This window comes from Hordeum vulgare, unplaced genomic scaffold, assembly GCF_904849725.1.
Source record: "Hordeum vulgare subsp. vulgare unplaced genomic scaffold, MorexV3_pseudomolecules_assembly, whole genome shotgun sequence".
NCBI classification, from domain to species: domain Eukaryota; kingdom Viridiplantae; phylum Streptophyta; class Magnoliopsida; order Poales; family Poaceae; genus Hordeum; species Hordeum vulgare.
The window spans coordinates 39,852-60,000 of NW_025422611.1; the positions used below are offsets into that span (position 1 = coordinate 39,852).

Genomic DNA, 20,149 nt, shown 5'->3' on the forward strand with positions numbered 1-20,149 from the left:
TTGGTAAACCCTATTTTTAAAAATAGAAATTCAATTTAAAGGGGTACCCAAGCTAAATCAGGCCTCAGAAATCAGAGCATAGAAAAAGGCGGGGCTGACTAATTAAATGAAAGGATTTCGAACCAAAATCTTTGCTAATTCGACAAGGATTGTATTCTTTAATTATTTCTCTATTTTTTATTACTTAATTTAAGAATAAAAAAAAATTATTCTAATGAATTTTATTCTTCTTCTTCGGATTCAAAATAGAAGAATAAAAGAATAAGTAGAAGAATTAAATTAAGTCAATCCAAAAGGAAAAGGAGGTTCATGGCCAAGGGAAAAGATGTTAGAATCAGAGTTATTTTGGAATGCATCAGTTGTGTTCGAAAAGGTGCCAATGAGGAATCGACGGGGATTTCTAGATATAGTACTCAAAAGAATCGCCACAATACACCCGGACAATTAGAATTCAAAAAATTTTGTCGTTATTGTCGCAAGCATACGACTCATCACGAAATAAAGAAATAGGAACATCGTGTATTCGATCTTTCCAAACAACAGAAAGAGTAAGAACTTCATATTTTATATATAAATAAAACATAGTATAGAATACAAAATACAAATCAACTCATCTGATTTCCGGTCGATATTATTTCATATGTATAGAGGGTATTCATATACTATAAATATGAATCAAATAAGATATGGATCAAAGAAAAACTACTTCTTCTGGATCCTAAATTAATAAAATAAAGAAGTGCATTTTCCAATTTTAAATTAAATAAGGAATAAATCATGTATACATCTAAACAACCTTTTCTTAAATCTAAGCAACCCTTTAGTAAATCCAAGCAAACTTTTAATAAATCCAAGCAACCCTTTCGTAAATCCAAGCAAACTTTTCGTAAATTCAAACAACCTTTTCGTAAATCTAAACAACCTTTTCGTAGGCGTCCCCGGATTGGCCCGGGAGATCGAATTGATTATAGAAACATGAGTTTAATTAATAGATTTATTAGTGAACAAGGAAAAATATTATCGAGACGAATAAATAGATTAACCTTGAAACAACAACGATTAATTACTCTTGCTATAAAACAGGCTCGTATTTTATCTTTTTTACCGTTTCGTAACTATGAGAACGAAAAACAATTTCAAGCCCAGTCAATTTCAATAATTACAGGTTCTAGACCCAGAAAAAATAGACATATTCCTCAATTAACGCAAAAGTACAATTCCAATCGAAACTTAAGAAACTACAACCAAAATTTAAGAAACAACAACCGGAACTTAAGTTCCGATTGTTGATGTTTTATTCGAATTCGCAAGGGCCAGACCTATATATATTATAAAGAAAGTAATCCAGCTCGTCGATTCCTACCACTTAATCTTAATTTATTGTATCTTCCCGGAGTTCCCTCTCCGGGAATTCATCTTTTATTATTCCAGTATATTACTTTATTTATACCTTTAATTGATGATCTTTATTTTATTGGAAATCGTGTAAAGATTATTTGGATTTGATACAGCTACTTGTGCAAGCATTTTACGATTAAGAATCAATTTCTTCTTGTACAGGTTGTGTATTAATTTACTATAACTATCGAATACTTTATATACCCGCGTTGCTGCGTTTATCCGAGTGATCCACAAACGACGAAAATCCCTCTTTTGCCTACCTCTATCTCGATGAGAGGAAACAAAAGCTCTTTTTACTTGTTGGGTAATCATTCGATTAAGTCTTAAATGAGCCCCTCTAAAGTTTGAGGCAAATGAACGCATTTTTGTTCGTCGTCTCCGGGCTATATATCCTCGCGGAACTCTGGTCATTGAATCAAATTAACCTTAATGAATAACTAATGATTTCTCTTCTTTTAGCCACCCTTTTTCTCATTAATAACAAAACTAATTATTCCGATATATAAAATATTAATTCCAATGGCTTTTGCTATAGTAACCTTCCCAACCACGATTTTTTATTCCACTCCGTTCAGTTATTTCTATACGAAATAACAAATTCATTCTAAATAATACTAAAAAAAATAGTGGGTTCCATCGTTTCTATGGTTCCCTTTTAAACGGTGAGGCCCTCTCTATACACCGGAGCCCTTTCTTTCATCAAAAAGTATTACGAACTTGTATAGTTCACATTCTTTGGCTCTACCTATCCATTATAGAGTAAATAGCTCTTTTCACAATAAGAGTTATCCATACAGTGACGGTATTTAATTATGAAAGTTGGCTAAGTAGCTGACCCTGTTAGTCCGTTCTTTATAAGATAAAAGAGCATAAGCCTTTTTCTTTTTATTACTATTTCCTCCGCTTAATGGATAACCATTTGCTACCAATGGGAGAATTGCTTCTTATTTCCAAATTTAGATAATTCGATTTGCACCAAAGGAAACCAGAAATTCCATATACCATAGAAATCTAGGATAGAGAAGCTATATCCTATTCATTGGTACTAATCAGGGATACTTCAAATTTTTTTTATATTTGTTTGAAGTCATGATCTGAACGAGTCGCACATACACCCTAGCACATGTTCCTCGACGCTGAGGGCATCCTTTAAGCGCAGCCGTTTTTCTAGCATTTCGTATTGGCTGTCTTGCGTTTCTAATAAGTTGTTTAACCGTTGGCATGTTGTATGTATATAGAAAAAAATGGATTGGTTTAGATCCATCTTAACCTGATGATTGCTCATCATGAAGTCTTTCTATTTTCTATTAAATCGAGGAAAACACGAATTTAGCTGTGAAATAACTTTACAAGAAATCCGGACACTACCAATCCTTAAACATTTCCGGAAACCACACTGGATCAGTATCGCAGTGCTTGTCAATCATTTCATCCCCTACAATATCGACAAGTCCATAAGCTTTGGCTTCGTCTGCTGACATAAAAACATCCCTTTCCATGTCTTCGGATACAACCCAAAAAGGCTTGCCTGTTCTTAGTGCATAAACCCTTGTGATCATTTCGCGAACTTTGTGTAACTCTTCTACTTCTAGTAAAAATTCTGGTGTCCTTGCCCGATAATAAGCACTAGCAGGTTGGTGAAGCATAATCCTCGCGTGAGGGAATGCTATACGCTTGGCGGGTTCTCCTCCAAGCAGAATGAAGGACGCCATGGACGCGGCTATTCCGAGGCATATTGTATATATATCTGGTGTCACCGTTTGCATCGTATCAAAAATAGCCATTCCTGAGATTAGCCAACCGCCTGGGGAGTTTATAAACAAAAAAATATCACTAATTCCATCTTCTATACTCAGATATACCATGAGACCTGTAATATGATTCGTGATCTCGCAACGAATCTCTTGACCTAAAAAAAGTGTCCTTTCTCGATACATAACATTGTATAAGTCAACCCAAGTCGCTTCTTCATCTCCAGGAATCCGGTAAGGTACTTTTGGAACACCAATGGGCATATTAGATTAATATTATTAAATTTAAGTAAGAAACACTTTAATATGGAAACGTAAGAATGGAACAGAAAGAAAGAATCTGCAGTTTATTGTCTTAATTTTTATTCTTATTCTATTCTATTTTATTCTTATTCTATTCTATATGAATACTATAGATTCTATTAATACATAGATGGAAAGGTTATACATATAAGAAAGGTAAGACAGATTGAATAAAGAAAAAGGAATGGGTGATTCGAATGCTAAACAAAGAGGGGTAGCGATCTATTCTTCGTTTTTTCCAAATTGGCCAAGTTACCCATTGCATATTGGCACTTATCGAGTATAGAATAGATCTGCTTCTCTTTCTTCTTATGAACAGAATTGGCTTCTTATTTTTAATGGAATGAAATAAATATTCGCGCTTTCTGACACAGAATCCCCTAGAAGGGTTAGGTACAATGGATAATCTTTTTCAATGCGATAAAATAAAGCGACATCGTGTCTATTTTTCTTTGCTAAAGGGGTATTTCCATGGGTTTGCCTTGGTATCGTGTTCATACTGTCGTATTGAATGATCCGGGTCGATTGCTTGCGGTGCATATAATGCACACAGCTCTAGTTTCTGGTTGGGCTGGCTCAATGGCTTTATACGAATTAGCAGTTTTTGATCCCTCTGATCCTGTTCTGGATCCAATGTGGAGACAAGGTATGTTCGTAATTCCCTTCATGACTCGTTTAGGAATAACGGATTCGTGGGGTGGTTGGAGTATTTCAGGAGGAACTGTAACAAATCCGGGTATTTGGAGTTATGAAGGTGTGGCAGCTACGCATATTGTGTTTTCTGGCTTGTGTTTCTTGGCAGCGATCTGGCATTGGGTATATTGGGACCTAGAAATATTCTCTGATGAGCGGACGGGAAAACCCTCTTTGGATTTGCCCAAGATCTTTGGAATTCATTTATTTCTTGCAGGGGTGGCTTGCTTTGGCTTTGGGGCATTTCATGTAACGGGTTTGTATGGTCCTGGGATATGGGTATCCGATCCTTATGGACTAACTGGAAAAGTACAAGCTGTAAATCCAGCGTGGGGTGCAGAAGGTTTTGATCCTTTTGTTCCGGGGGGAATAGCTTCTCATCATATTGCTGCGGGTACATTGGGTATATTAGCGGGCTTATTCCATCTTAGTGTCCGTCCGCCTCAACGTCTATATAAAGGATTACGTATGGGCAATATTGAAACTGTACTTTCCAGTAGTATCGCTGCTGTTTTTTTTGCAGCTTTCGTAGTTGCTGGAACTATGTGGTATGGGTCAGCAACGACCCCAATCGAATTATTTGGGCCTACTCGTTATCAGTGGGATCAGGGATACTTTCAGCAAGAAATATATCGAAGAGTTAGCAATGGTTTAGCCGAAAATCTTAGTTTATCAGAAGCTTGGTCTAAAATTCCCGAAAAATTAGCCTTTTATGATTATATTGGTAATAATCCGGCAAAAGGGGGATTATTCAGAGCGGGCTCAATGGACAATGGGGATGGAATAGCTGTTGGATGGTTAGGACATCCCGTCTTTAGAGATAAAGAAGGACGTGAGCTTTTTGTACGCCGTATGCCTACTTTTTTTGAAACATTTCCGGTTGTTTTGGTAGATGAGGAGGGAATTGTTAGAGCGGACGTTCCTTTTAGAAGAGCAGAATCCAAATATAGTGTTGAACAAGTAGGCGTAACGGTGGAGTTCTATGGTGGCGAACTTAATGGAGTAAATTATTCTGATCCTGCTACTGTAAAAAAATATGCGAGGCGTTCTCAATTAGGGGAAATTTTTGAATTAGACCGGGCTACTTTGAAATCCGATGGTGTTTTTCGCAGCAGTCCAAGGGGTTGGTTCACTTTTGGTCATGCTACCTTTGCTTTGCTCTTCTTTTTCGGACACATTTGGCATGGCGCTAGAACATTGTTCCGAGATGTTTTTGCTGGTATTGATCCAGATTTGGATGCTCAAGTGGAATTTGGAACATTCCAAAAAGTGGGAGATCCAACTACAAAGAAACAGGCAGTCTGATACACATTGTTATGGTATCTTTCACCTCTCTTTTTTGATTTGACATCTCCCATCCTTTCTTTGACTCTTTTTCTTTCTTTATATGGGAAATTCTCCCAAATGACAAATGAATAGGTGTGGAAGTTATAATTGTAAATAAACCACGATCGAATCTATGGAAGCATTGGTTTATACGTTCCTTTTAGTTTCGACTTTAGGGATAATTTTTTTCGCTATCTTCTTCCGAGAACCACCTAAGGTTCCACCAACTCCAACTAAAAGAATAAAATAATTTCATTTAAGTAAGAAGTCTCCCAGATAGGGGGACTTCTTACTTAAATTAGTCTCCGTGTTCTTCGAATGGATCTCTTAATTGTTGAGAGGGTTGCCCAAACGCGGTATATAAGGCATACCCAGTAAAGCTTACAAGTAAACCAGATATGGAGATGGCGACTAAAGTTGCTGTTTCCATTTTTATAGAATTTCAAGATTACAATGGATCTACGAAAAGATCGTGTATTTACAACTACAACGGAATAGTATACAAAGTCAACACCAATGATTAAATATAATTTATGGCTACACAAACCGTTGAAGATAGTTCTAAACCTAGGCCAAAACGAACTGGTGCAGGTAGTTTACTGAAACCCTTGAATTCGGAATATGGGAAAGTCGCCCCGGGTTGGGGGACTACTCCTTTTATGGGGGTCGCAATGGCTTTATTCGCTATATTCCTATCTATCATTTTAGAAATTTATAATTCTTCCATTTTACTGGATGGAATTTTAACCAATTAGGTTTCTACTAACTAAAACTAGGAAGTCAGAGTTTTTCCATCCAAAAAAGCCTTTCTAGTTTAAGCTCTACATTTCTAGATATTATGGTAGTTCGACCGCGGAATTTTTTTGTTTCGGTATCTCTGGAATATGAGTGTGTGACTTGTTAGAATTGATCCTATTGATAATACATAGAAAGGGCCTGTTATCTCTATCAAGATGATTCTAATTCGTCAGATATTATTTATTCTAGTATCTGGAACACGAAATAGATAGAGTGGATCAAAAAAAATGGAACTATGATTCATACTCACTATTAAGACCTCGCAACCAGACTGAAAAATTCAAGTAGTTCTTAAATAAAAATAAAAAAGAAATTTTCTTCCTTACAATTTTGTTTGCCCAAAAGACAACTTTTTTTCTATCGATTTTGTCGAGTCATTACACTGATTCAATTTCAATAAATGATTATCAAGCGGTTCTTATTCGAAGAACCCTTGCCTTTTGTTTAGCTTGAGACTAAATCATCGTGGCTCTAGTATGAATCTAAGGTTTTAATTGAACTGATTCATAGGATCACAACAAGATAATTTCTATATTACGCATAAAAAAAAATCCAAAATAGGGAAGAGAAAAGTCAAGAAGCCTCTAATGACCAACATAAGGGAAAGGAAGAAAGAAAGACGCGCCAACTTGAGATTTTTTGGCATTATCATCACAAAGAAGATATTCCGGATTTTTTTTATTTGCTATCTTCAAGGCAAATCGACCCGATTCAGTGGCTGATGAAGTTTTGAACCTTTTTTCTAATATTCGTTGAAAATTTGTGTGTTTCTGCTTGAGCCGTACGAGATGAAATTTTCATATACGGCTCTTAGAGGGGGGCGTGGGTTAGTTACCTATCTCAATAAAGTATATGATTGGTTTGAGGAACGTCTTGAGATTCAGGCAATTGCGGATGATATAACTAGTAAATATGTTCCTCCCCATGTCAACATATTTTATTGTTTAGGGGGAATTACACTTACTTGTTTTCTAGTACAAGTCGCTACCGGTTTTGCTATGACTTTTTACTACCGACCAACCGTTACAGAGGCTTTTTCCTCGGTTCAATACATAATGACCGAGGCCAACTTTGGTTGGTTAATCCGATCAGTTCATCGATGGTCAGCAAGTATGATGGTTTTAATGATGATCCTGCATGTATTTCGTGTGTATCTCACAGGGGGATTTAAAAAACCCCGTGAATTAACTTGGGTGACAGGTGTGGTTTTGGCTGTTTTGACTGCATCATTTGGTGTAACTGGTTATTCTTTGCCTTGGGATCAAATTGGCTATTGGGCAGTCAAAATTGTGACAGGTGTACCTGACGCCATTCCGGTAATAGGATCGCCTTTAGTGGAGTTATTACGCGGAAGTGCTAGTGTGGGCCAATCCACTTTGACTCGTTTTTATAGTTTACATACCTTTGTACTGCCTCTGCTTACTGCCGTATTTATGTTAATGCACTTTCCAATGATACGTAAGCAAGGTATTTCGGGTCCTTTATAGGGAAGGCATATCATAGAGAATTCTAATTCTCATATATCATATCGGGTAGGTTGTGGTATTTCATTGCTACAAGCATGGGTTATTGTAAAATAACACATGTCATTTGGATACTTCTCTTCAACTCCGAAGTATTTTTATACGATACAAATAGTTGAAGTTAATTTTACGAAAGAAAAAAGGCGGATTATGGGAGTGTGTGACTTGAATTATTGATTTGGCCATGCAGATAAAGAATTGGATCTGCCACATTAGAATTCACAACCAAAGGTGTCTCCGCATCCAATCAACATGTAAGTCCCCTACCTAGGAAGGATAGGCTGGTTCACTTGAGGAGAATATCTTCTATGATCATACCGCAACCATGTCATCCATGAACAGGCTCCGTAAGATCCCATAGAGTGGAAATGGAATCAGTCATGTGACATGATCCAATTCTCTATTTATTACACTTACCTTTTTATTATAGTATGGAAATGCATTCATTTTCTTTGCATCGATTGTGATCCGCAATACTATCGGAGTAAAAGAAGGGATCTAAGGAAGAATGTAGGCTAAACTTTTTGATTTTTTATTAGTAACAAGTAAATATTTTGTTTGGAGGTAAGAAACTTGCGATATTGAGGGGATAAATACCAACTAATCAAGAGACATGAGACAATCCACAAAGCAATTGATCATGATCAAATTTGTAAGCCCACTTGGATATTGAGCATTTACCCATAAGAATAGGATTATTTTCAATGAGTAGTGGTAGGTGCAACTTTGGAAAAGAGAATCTGATAAAGCTTTTTTTGTCTAGAGTCATTGAGTCATTATATACCTTAATTCTATTAAGGATCTTCCGCGGTCTTATTTCTTTCACTCTTGCTCGAGCCGGATGATGATAAATTCTCATGTCCGGTTCCTTTGGGGGATGGATCCTAAAGAGTTCACCTATCCCAATAACAAAGAAACCAGACTTAAATGATCCTGTATTAAGAGCTAAATTAGCTAAAGGGATGGGACATAATTATTACGGGGAACCCGCATGGCCCAACGATCTTTTATATATTTTTCCAGTAGTAATTCTAGGTACTATTGCATGTAATGTAGGTTTAGCGGTTCTCGAGCCATCAATGATTGGTGAACCGGCAGACCCGTTTGCAACTCCTTTGGAAATATTACCCGAGTGGTACTTCTTTCCCGTGTTTCAAATACTCCGTACGGTACCCAATAAGTTATTGGGCGTTCTCTTAATGGTTTCTGTGCCAACAGGCTTATTGACAGTACCTTTTCTAGAGAATGTCAATAAATTCCAAAATCCATTTCGCCGCCCAGTAGCTACGACCGTTTTTTTAATCGGTACTGTAGTAGCTCTTTGGTTAGGTATTGGAGCAACACTACCCATTGATAAATCGTTAACTTTAGGTCTTTTTTAGATTTTTTTTGATTCATTCAACCATGAAGTACCATAGGTATCTAGGAAATAGTTACTTCCAAGTAGAATCTTCCCTAGATACCTAAAATCCATTTTATTATTTTATTATGATCCATTTCGCGAAAATATAGATTGTACCAAAGATGCAAAATTGTTTTCTTTTTTCTTTTTATTCTATTCTAACTCGAAAAAGAAGAAGAAAAAAAATTGCAATGGATTTAAAACGAGAGTTTATTCTTAAGTAAATCAATTGGGAGATGCTTCTCTAGAGTGTCCCATATATGTTTTCTATCTTCCATACGAAAACTGTCAATTCTCATAAGATCTTCTTCAGTCTTACTCAAAAGGTCCAATAGTGTATGTATATTGGCCCTTTTTAGACAATTATATGTTCTAGAAGTTAATTCTAATTGATCAATAAAAATACAATTCAATGGAATTCCTTTTTTGTTTTTCTTTAGATTAGTTAATCTTTTTTGAAAAGTAAAAAGGGGTGGAGTAAACCTGTTTTTATTTTCTTCGAAACTAGTGCCCTCTTCCTCGGCGTGTAGAAAAGGAAGAAATAAATCAATCAAATTACGAGAAGCCTCATAAAGCGCTTCCTTAGGGGTTAAACTTCCATTAGTCCATATTTCTAGAAAAAGTATCTCGTGTTTTTCATTTCCATTCCCACAAGAAAAAATACTATAATTCACATTTCGAACAGGCATGGATACAGCATCTATAGGATAACTTCCATCTTGATAGTTCTTTCTGAGTTCTGTCTGATATCCACGATCTCTCTTGATCTGTAAATCAATACAGAAATCAATGGGCTCTGTCAAGTTAGCTATAGGTTGTGCCGTATCAACGGTTTCTACGGAAGGCGGTAAGATGATATCTTGAGCAGTTATGTATCTAGGACCTTTGACGCAAATTGATGCGTCTCTAACTCCATAGAGATTACTTCTCAATACAATTTCTTTCAAATTTAGTAAAATTTCTTGTACGGATTCTTCAATACCTGCTATTGTAGAATATTCGTGTGGCACGCTCCCAAATTTTGCACGTGTGATACATGTTCCTTCTATTTCGCCAAGTAAAGCTCTTCGCAAGGCAATACCAACGGTGTCCGCTTGACCTTTTCTAAGCGGGGACAGAATGAAACGACCATAATAAAGACGCTTACTATCTACTCTTGATTCAACACACTTCCACTGTAGTGTTTGAGTGGATCCTGCTACCTCCTCTCGAACCATAATAGACTAGTATTATTATTTTATCATTGAATCGTTTATTTCTCTTGAAAGTTGAAAGCGGGTTAATTCTTTTACAGACGTCTTTTTTTAGGTGGTCGACATCCATTATGCGGCATAGGTGTTACATCGCGTATACAACTTAATCGCACACCACTTTTAGCAATGGCTCGTAATGCGGCATCTCTTCCACTACCAGCGCCCTTTACCATAACTTCTGCTCGTTGCAAACCTACTGTACGAATAGCATCTACTGCTGTTCTTTGACCAGCATAGGGTGATGCTTTTCTTGAGCTTTTGAATCCACAAGTACCGGCCGAGGACCAGAAAACCACCCGACCTTGTGGGTCTGTAACAGTTATAATGGTATTGTTGAAACTAGCTTGAACATGAATAACCCCTTTTGTTATTCTACGTGCACTCTTCCGTAAACTAAAACGTGCATTCCTACGTAAACCAATACGCACTTTCTTACGTGAACCAATTTTTGGTATAGCTTTTGCCATATTTTATTATCTCATAAATATGAGTTAGAAATAAAAAAAAAGATACAAAGATATCCGTTTCAGGGTAAAATACACCCTTTACTTTAATTATTTGAAATTATTTTATTTGGAATTGGAACATTTCCGCGGGTACTTTTTTTTTACTTTTTAGACAGTAAAGTTCTTTTTCGAAAGATTACCCCTGTCTTTGTTTATGCTTCGGATTAGAGCAAATCACTCTAATTCGTCCACGCCTACGAATCAGTCGACATTTTGTACAAATTTTACGAACGGAAGCTCTTATTTTCATATTTCCGTATCCTTTTTTAAACTATGAATCTAATATTTTGGAAAAAAATAAGTCTCTTCGCTTGAATTTTAGAACTTAGAATTTATTACCCTAGAAAAAAAAAAGAAAAACCTAATCCTTTGAATCTTTGGTATTCTTCAAATCTTCGCTATCCTTCAAATCTTCGCTATCCTTCGAGTCTTCGATACGCTTCGAATCCTTATGGGGAAGTCTATAAATTATACGTCCCTTGCTTGAATCATAACGACTTACTTCAATTTTGACCCTATCCCCCATCAGTATTCGTATAGAACTAGACCGGATCTTTCCTGAAATATAGCCTAGGATGATGGTGTCATTCTCTAGCCGAACGCGGAACATTCCATTGGGTAGGGCTTCCGTAACTAAACCTTCAAAAGTAACTTTTGCTTCTCTCGGGTTTTTTTTTTCTCTCCTATTTTTTTTTTCTGTCATATTTTTTTCTCCTATTTTTCCATTTTTATTTTCAAAATAGGAAGGGCGAGGTAGAATTCGAGCACTATAGGCGGGGCGATTACCATATATAACATAAGACTTCTCCCCCAATTCTGTTTAGTCGAGCTTCTCGATCTGTCATTATCCCTCGAGAAGTAGAAAGAATAGCAATTCCCATTCCACCCAAAACTTTAGGAATTCCTTGATAGTTGGTATAAATTCGTAAGCCGGGTCGGCTAATACGCTTTAAAAAAGTTCTTGTTCTATATATTCCTTTTCGAGTCTTTCTCTTTTGATGTCGCAAAGTTGAAACCAAGAAATATCTGTTACGTTCCTGATGTTTCCGAACACTTTCAAGAAAACCCTCTCGTAGAAGTATTTTAACAATGTTTTCGGTAATATTTGTAGATACTACTCGAACTGTTCCTTTTTTATTCATGTCCGCGTTTCTTATAGAAGTTAGTAAATCAGCAATAGTGTCCTTGCCCATAAGACTCTAATTCTAGGTTCCTCCTAATTTTTCTATAATCAACATGTTTTCTTTTTTTTTCTTTTCATTTTGGATTTTAAAACATATACGTAAAACACAATCTACTAATATTAATTCTTTGATCTAAATTTCGCCTACTAGTATTTATAATACTTCAGGAGCTAATGAAACTATTTTGGTAAAATTCAATTCTCTCAATTCCTCGGCAATCGCGCCAAAAACTCGAGTTCCTTTTGGGTTGCCTTTTTGATCAATTATAACCGCAGCATTGTCATCATAGCGGATTATTATACCGTCTTCGCATTTGAATTCTTTACATGTACGTACAATTACAGCTCGAATTACTTCGGATCTTTCTAGAGGCATTTGGGGCAATGCGTCTTTGATTACAGCAACAATAACATCACCAATACGAGCATATCGCTGATTACCAGCAGCTCCTATGACTCGAATACACATCAATTTTCGAGCTCCACTATTGTCTGCTACATTTAAAAGGGTCTGAGGTTGAATCATATTATTTTGATTTCAATTTGTTATTTCAATGCAAAAGGATGAAAGAAATATTGTCTTTCCAGAAAGAAAAACCGGGCATTTTTTTTCTTCCATACCCCTTTTAGGGTTCTATATCTCTAATCGAATAAATTGACTTCGTATGGGCATTTTACTGGCCGCTATGGAGATAGCTGCTCTAGCTACAGTTTCAGATACTCCCCCCATTTCATAAAGTATACGACCTGGTTTAACAACGGCTACCCAATATTCGGGGGACCCCTTTCCCGAGCCCATACGTGTTTCCGTGGGTCTTAGTGTAACCGGTTTGTCGGGAAATATACGTACCCATATTTTTCCACCACGACGTGCATATCGTGTTATTGCTCTTCGTCCTGCTTCTATCTGTCTCGCCGTGATCCAAGCGGGTTCAAGTGCTTGAAGAGCATATCTACCAAAACAAATACGATTGCCTCGGAAGGATTTTCCTTTCATTCTTCCTCTATGTTGTTTGCGAAATCTGGTTCTTTTGGGGTTATAGTCGATGGTTCTCTTTCTTAGTTCCATCTCTACTCCAAAACTGGACATGAGAGTTTCTTCTCATCCAGCTCCTCGCGAATGGAATGAGAAAGCATGTAAATAAATTTCTCTAATTCCATAATATTTAAAAATATTACGGTACGGATAGATACACATTAATAGATAATAGAAAAAGTTAGGTTTTTTTTTTATTTTTATATTGAATTTGTTAAAACAGAAAAATATAATATATAGTCAAAAAAGAAGATCTAGAATATATCCAGATGTGTGTGGATATTTATCTAAATTCTATATTTATAGATAATAATGTAGTCCTTCTAAAAAATATCCTTATTTTTACTCTTATTGAATCGCGGTAAAGTATTCTAATTCAATAAGAATTTCGCGGGCGAATATTTACTCTTTCCTGTCTTATTTGTTAATTTATAAACTTACCAAATAAGACAATTTTTTTGGTTTGTTCCGCCATCCCACCCAATGAAGTGTTAGGATTCTTTTCAATAAAATCCTATGGAATCATAGGTTCTGTCGTTCCCACTGCTTCTCCTTGAATGGTTAGGTCTGAATCCCGCAACGGAGCTTCCAAAAAATTTCTTTCCGAGTTAATTTTCTCAGTTTTATTAACCCGGGCGGCTCTTTATTATTGCTTAAAATTTGTAGTTCTTCTTTCAAGTTACAATTTTTCATTCTCTATTAGTTTTATTATATTGATGCTTTTTCACATTGCCTTTTATGATGTAATTCATAGACCATACACAGTGGAATTCTATATCTTATTTATTTCCTCTTCCTTCTTTCTATCATCCCTCCCTTTATCCACATCCCTTTAGTTTTGCTTCACAACCTAGAATCCCATTTTTTTTTTAGATAAAAAAGTGCAGTTGCTACAACTATATGACACATCTACTCATTTATGATAGAGGTATTTATTCATATAGTGACTGTTTCTTAGTTAGGATCTCGACAATACGAAGCAATAGGTTGGTTATTAGTATTAGTTAATTTTCTATAATTACTAAGTTTTTTTCTTTAAAAAAGAAAAAAAAATAACGAGTCACACACTAAGCATAGCAATTATATTAAATGATTTATCAATTTTCATTAAATCTTATAGAAAGAGGTAGAATTTCTTCTTTTGCAGGGATTTCAGGAAAAAAGTCTCTTGTCATTTTTTATTCTATCAATGGACAGAATTCGAAGACAAGATTAGTTATTCTTCGTCTACGAATATCCAAATTTTTACACCTAATACTCCATAGATAGTTCGAATTGGATAGCAGCAATAATCAATTTTAGCGCGGATTGTTTGGAGGGGAAGTCTGCCCCTTTTAATGGATTCGGCACGTGCAATTTCTTTTCCTCCGAGACGACCCGCAATTTTTACTTTTACTCCCCTTATATCTGCTTTTTTAGTTAATTCAATGGCTTTTTTCATTGCCTTTCGGAATGAAACTCTATTTTTTAATTGGAAAGCTATATATTCTGCAAGAATGTTAGGCTGTCTATAAGGTTCTTTAACTTTTTCGATAGAAATATTAAATCTCTGGTTTACAGAGTTAATTTCCTTTTGTAGATCTTTCTCTAATTCTTCGATTGCTCCTTTTTTCTTTAATAAATTTGGGAATCCAATATGGATTATGACGTGGATCGTATCGATTTCTTTTTGAATTTCTATATGTGTAATTACTTCGGAACTTGAACCTGAGTCCATTTTTCTATTATGTGTAATTACTTCGGAACTTGAGTCTGATTCTATTTTTCTATTCGAGCCCTTTTTCCTATTCTTTTGTATATAGTTCTTGATACAATCCCTTATTTTTTTATCTTCCTGTAGACCTTCAGAATAATTTTTTGGTTGTGCGAACCAAAAGGAATGGTGTTTTTGGGTTGTACCAAGTCTGAAACCGAGTGGATTTATTTTTTGTCCCATATTTTTCTATTCTATATTTTTTTTTACTGGGAATCGAAATCTTAGATGGATCTAAAGGTTATTTAGATTTCTTTACTATATTTAGTACAATTGTTATATGACACATGCTTTTTTTTATAGGGAAACTACGTCCTCGAGCTCGAGGTCTGAATTTCTTCATAATAGTACTCCTACTGACTTCGGCTTTAGTAATGAATAAATTCGCTTTGTCGAAATCCCTATAATGAGTTGCATTTGCGGCTGCCGAATAAACCAACTTTAAGATGGGATAAGATGCTCGATAGGGCATGAGGTTCAGTATCATAACAGTTTCCTCGTAGTAACGCCACCGAATCTCGTCAAGAACTCTTTGTGCTTTGAAAACAGACATAGGGATACGTTTTTGTGCTTTGAAAACTCTCTCGAACTTAAGTAGACGATCGGTTGGAACTTTCCTTGCGAGTTTCCTTAGCCCACTTTTCTTCTTCTTTATCCTAGGGATATACTTTACTAGTTTGAAACTTGTCATAAATAAGTTTATTCCCCGCCTACCTTTACTTTATTTTGAATCTTTTTTTTCTTCTTAATCTTTCTATTCAGAATTCAGTTAACGACGAGATTTAGTATCCTTTCTTGCATTTTCATAACTCGTAAAATGCCGAGTAGGCACGAATTCTCCCAATTTGCGACCTACCATAGGATTTGTTATGTAAATAGGTATATGTTCCTTTCCATTATGAATCGCAATTGTATGGCCAACCATTGTGGGTAGAATGCTAGATGCCCGGGACCACGTTACTATTGTTTCTTTCTCCTCCTTCATATTGACCTTTTCTATCTTTGCCAATAAATGATGAGCTACAAAAGGATTCGTTTTTTTTCGTGTCACAGCTGATTACTCCTTTTTTCCTTTTTAAAGAGTGGCATTCTATGTCCAATATCTCGATCGAAGTACGGAGGTCAGAATAAATAGAATAATGATCAACGGAAAAAAGAAAAAAATCCTTTAGCTGGATAAGGGGCGGATGTAGCCAAGTGGATCAAGGCAGTGGATTGTGAATCCACCATGCGCGGGTTCAATTCCCGTCGTTCGCCCATCGCATTATTGCAAATTCCAAAAATGCAATTTTCCATATTCCTAGTTACGTATTTACTTACGGCGACGAAGAATAAAACTATCGCTATATTTTTTCCTTTTCCTAGTTCTTCTTCCAAGCGCAGGATAACCCCAAGGGGTTGTGGGTTTTTTTCTACCAATGGGAGCTTTCCCTTCACCGCCCCCATGGGGGTGGTCCACAGGGTTCATAACTACCCCTCTTACTACGGGGCGTTTACCTAGCCAACACTTAGATCCGGCTCTACCCAAACTTTTTTGGTTCACCCCAACATTACCCACTTGTCCGACTGTTGCTAAGCAATTTTGGGATACTAAACGGACCTCCCCAGATGGTAATCTTAAAGTGGCCGATTTACCCTCTTTTGCAATGAGTTTCGCTACAGCACCTGCTGCTCTAGCTAATTGCCCACCCCTTCCACGTGTGATTTCTATGTTATGCATGGCCGTGCCTAAGGGCATATCGGTTGAAGTAGATTCTTCTTTTCTCTCAAAAAACCCCTTCCCAAACTGTACAAGCTTCTTCCAAAGCATACGGCTTTCTAGATGTATATGACGATCTCTAGACAGATGGATCTTATATGAATCATATGATGAAGTACCACATGAGTGGATATATAGGAAAGGAATCCAAATCTGCCGAATCGCTCATGTTATGATCTTCTACATCCTAGGTCTCTGCGTTCCGTCATCTGGCTTATGTTCTTCATGTAGCATTCAGATCGAATGACTCTATGAAATTACGTCGATACTTCCACATATTATGGGTAACGTAGGAGACATCCCTATTTTCCCCCGGGGGTCTTAATTACCACTGCTTAGCTTTCAATTTGCCTCTGACCATCAAATTAAATGTGAATAACCCGTCCTCCTCTCTTTGAAACAAGGGGCGCTTCCGGTTCTGTGCGTGCTTCAAACAATTTTGTCTTCTCCATATTACCATATCTCTAGAGTCAATAATTTTCTATGAGGAACTACTGAACTCAATCACTTGCTGCCGTTACTCAACAGTTTTCTGTTGAGGTCTATCCCGTAGAGGTAGTCAAATTGGATCAGTGATCGATTTCTAGGTTTCGTCGTAAACCTAATTGGTTACTTCCAATTACGTAAATCAATAGTTCAAACCGCACTCAAAGGTAGGGCATTTCCCATTGATATAGGAACTTTTGTACCAGAAACAATAGTATCTCCAATTATAGCCCCTCTGGGATGTAAAATATATCTCTTCTCACCATCCCCATAGTGTATGAGACAAATGTATGCATTTCGATTAGGGTCGTATTCTATGGTTACGATTCTACCAGATATGTCTTTTTGATTCCGTCGAAAATCTATTTTACGGTATAGGCGCTTATGACCTCCCCCTCTATGCCTTGCGGTAATGATTCCTCTGGAATTACGACCTTTACCACAACGGTGCCGTCCATGGATCAAATTATTTCGTGGATTGGATTTCACTTGCCTGTCTACGGTTCCCTTGCGTGTGCTCGGGATAGGTGTTTTGTATAAATGTTTCGCCGTATTATTAAGTATTCTCCTTTAGTTTTTTTCTCTATCTAGAAGTGGAATAGAATAACCCGGTTGAAGGGTAATGATCATACGTCTGTAATGCATTGTATGGCCCAGAATAGGTCCTATTCTTCTACCTTTTCCAGGTAGTCGATGGCTATTCACAGCTACCACCTTAACACCAAAGAAGAGTTCGACCCAATGCTTTATTTCTGTCTTAGTGAATCCCGATTCGACATTAAAAGTATATTGATTCTTTCCCAATAAACGAAGACTTTTTTCTGTAAATACTGCGTATTTGATTCCATCCATAAATCGACTTTCCCTCCTATGCTCTGAGTTCCAGTATCGATAAGAATTCGAGTTCTTATTGTTCTTATGTTATGGTATGAATATACCATACCAATTCGTTATGTATGGATGATGGATGAGATTCCATGGATAGAGAGCCAGTTCCAATAGACTTATGGAATGTTCCCGTTCGTGTGCATCCAGCAGGAATTGAACCCGCAAATTTACCAATTATGAGTTGGGCGCTTTAACCATTCAGCCATGGATGCTTAACAGGGATCATCGTACATCGTAAATAACCAATTTTCATATAGAAAGACATATCATAGAAAAATGAAATCGAAAATATTCCGAGATGGCAAATATTCGGAGATGACTATGAAAACACCTCTCTGGATCCTCGAATTGAAAGAGAGATTGAGAGGGATCAAGAATCCTAATTCTCGCTATTTGGAATGGATCCAATTCTATTGAGTCTGACTCATAGTGATCATTTCTCTTTAGCAAAGAATGACCTTGGTTATCAAAGGATTGAACAACCGGGATCCATTTCCTTATGATACCTAGTTGGCATTGATAACAAGGATCTAATGAATTATGAGTTTAATAGATCCTCTTTAGCAGAAAGACGTATATTCCTTGCTCATTATCAGACAATCACTTATTCCCAAACCTCGTGTGGGACTAATCGTTTTCATTTACCATCTCATGGAAAACCCTTTTCGTTCCGCTTAGCCCTATCGGGTATTTTAGTGATAGGTTCTATAGGAACTGGACGATCCTATTTGGTCAAATACCTAACGAAAAATTACGATTTTCCTTTCATTAAGGTACGAGGGCTTCTTATTCCACAAGAACGAAAGCACCTTTTCATTCTTTCATATACTAGGGGTTTTTACTTGGAAAAGACAATGTTCCATACTAAAGGATTCGGGTCCATAACCACGAGTTCCAGTGCACTAGATCTTGTAGCACTTAGCAACGAGGCCCTATCCATTAGTATTCCACATAAGAAATCCATTCTAGAAAAAAATACAATTAGATTAGCTCTTCATAGACAAACTTGGGGTTTGCGAGCCAAGGTAAGATCGGCTCGGGATCATGGGACCCTTTTCTATCAGATAGGAGGGGCTCTTGTACAAAATAGACTTACTAAGTAATAACCCCATAGAATCTATCTATATAAAGATAAAGAGGCAATCGTGTCAGGAAGCGGGTTTTTCTTTGGCCAAAAGGTACTTCGAACTTGGAACGAGCATGAAGAGATTAACGAGACTTCTTTCTCTTTTGAGTTTTTCTGGCGGACCTGCCGCGCAAGATCTTTGGTCTTCCCCTGGAACCGATGAAAAAAAGTGGATCGCTTCTTATGTACTCGCTCAGAATGATTCTTCTCTATCTATAGTTCATGGCCTATTAGAAGTAGAAGGTGCTCTGGTGCAATCCTTACCGACAGAAAAAGATTGCAGTCAGGTTGATAATAGTCGAGTGACATTACTTCGTCGGTCCGAACTAAGGAATCTGTTATAAATGTTTTGAAATGGATATTGTTCTCTCTTTGATCAGGGATTGCTATATGAAAAGAAGTGGAGTTTGAAAAAGGGAACGGAATGCTCAAACCGGAACTGCTAGAGGAACGAATTTTCAATAGCATAACTTGGGCTCCTAGAATATGGCGCCCTTGGGACAATCTATTTGATTGCAGGGTTTTGTTCCGAAGCAAAGATATCCGCGGAGGCCGGTTCGTTCGTCCTATTCTGATATTCAGGACCAAGAGGTACTGGATTCTCTTTCGGATAGGCCCTGAAAGGAGAAGAAAGGCTGAAATGCCAACGGACCTCTGTCTATTCTCTAATTCACCCGATCCGATAGTACCCGTTTTTGGAACGTCCAGTGCCAAAGTCACTGAATGGGTAAGTCACCAATCCAATCCCTTTGACAAATCGGATGTCATATTAGATATCATATTCTATATATATAGAAATATCATAGATAGAATAGACATATAGAATTTTTGGTCGGCAAATTCGAAGGAATCATTGAGTGAAAAAGGAGCAAAGAATGACAAAAGACGAGACTCTACTAGTCTTCACTCTTGTGGTTTCCTCTTCCTCGGTTTCTGTTTTCTTATTCGGGATCTTGCTTTTC

The 20,149-nt window shown here is 36.9% G+C and overlaps 2 protein-coding genes across 2 annotated transcripts in view; one reads left to right on the plus strand and one right to left on the minus strand.

Annotated features, from left to right (window-relative positions):
- The first annotated feature begins 718 nt into the window (after positions 1 to 718).
- Positions 719 to 6,878, plus strand: LOC123421240 (30S ribosomal protein S18, chloroplastic). Its single transcript, XM_045107521.1, has one exon. The coding sequence runs from the start codon at positions 778 to 780 to the stop codon at positions 1,288 to 1,290; it is 513 nt and encodes a 170-aa protein (XP_044963456.1). The 5' UTR covers positions 719 to 777; the 3' UTR covers positions 1,291 to 6,878.
- A 10,637-nt stretch (positions 6,879 to 17,515) lies between these two features.
- The window catches only part of LOC123421239 (NAD(P)H-quinone oxidoreductase subunit 2 A, chloroplastic), a 6,887-nt gene continuing 4,253 nt past the window's right edge, over positions 17,516 to 20,149 (minus strand). The window contains exon 2 of the mRNA XM_045107520.1: positions 17,516 to 20,149. This exon is cut by the window's right edge and continues 1,912 nt beyond it. The gene's annotated coding sequence lies outside the window, so the exon portion shown is untranslated.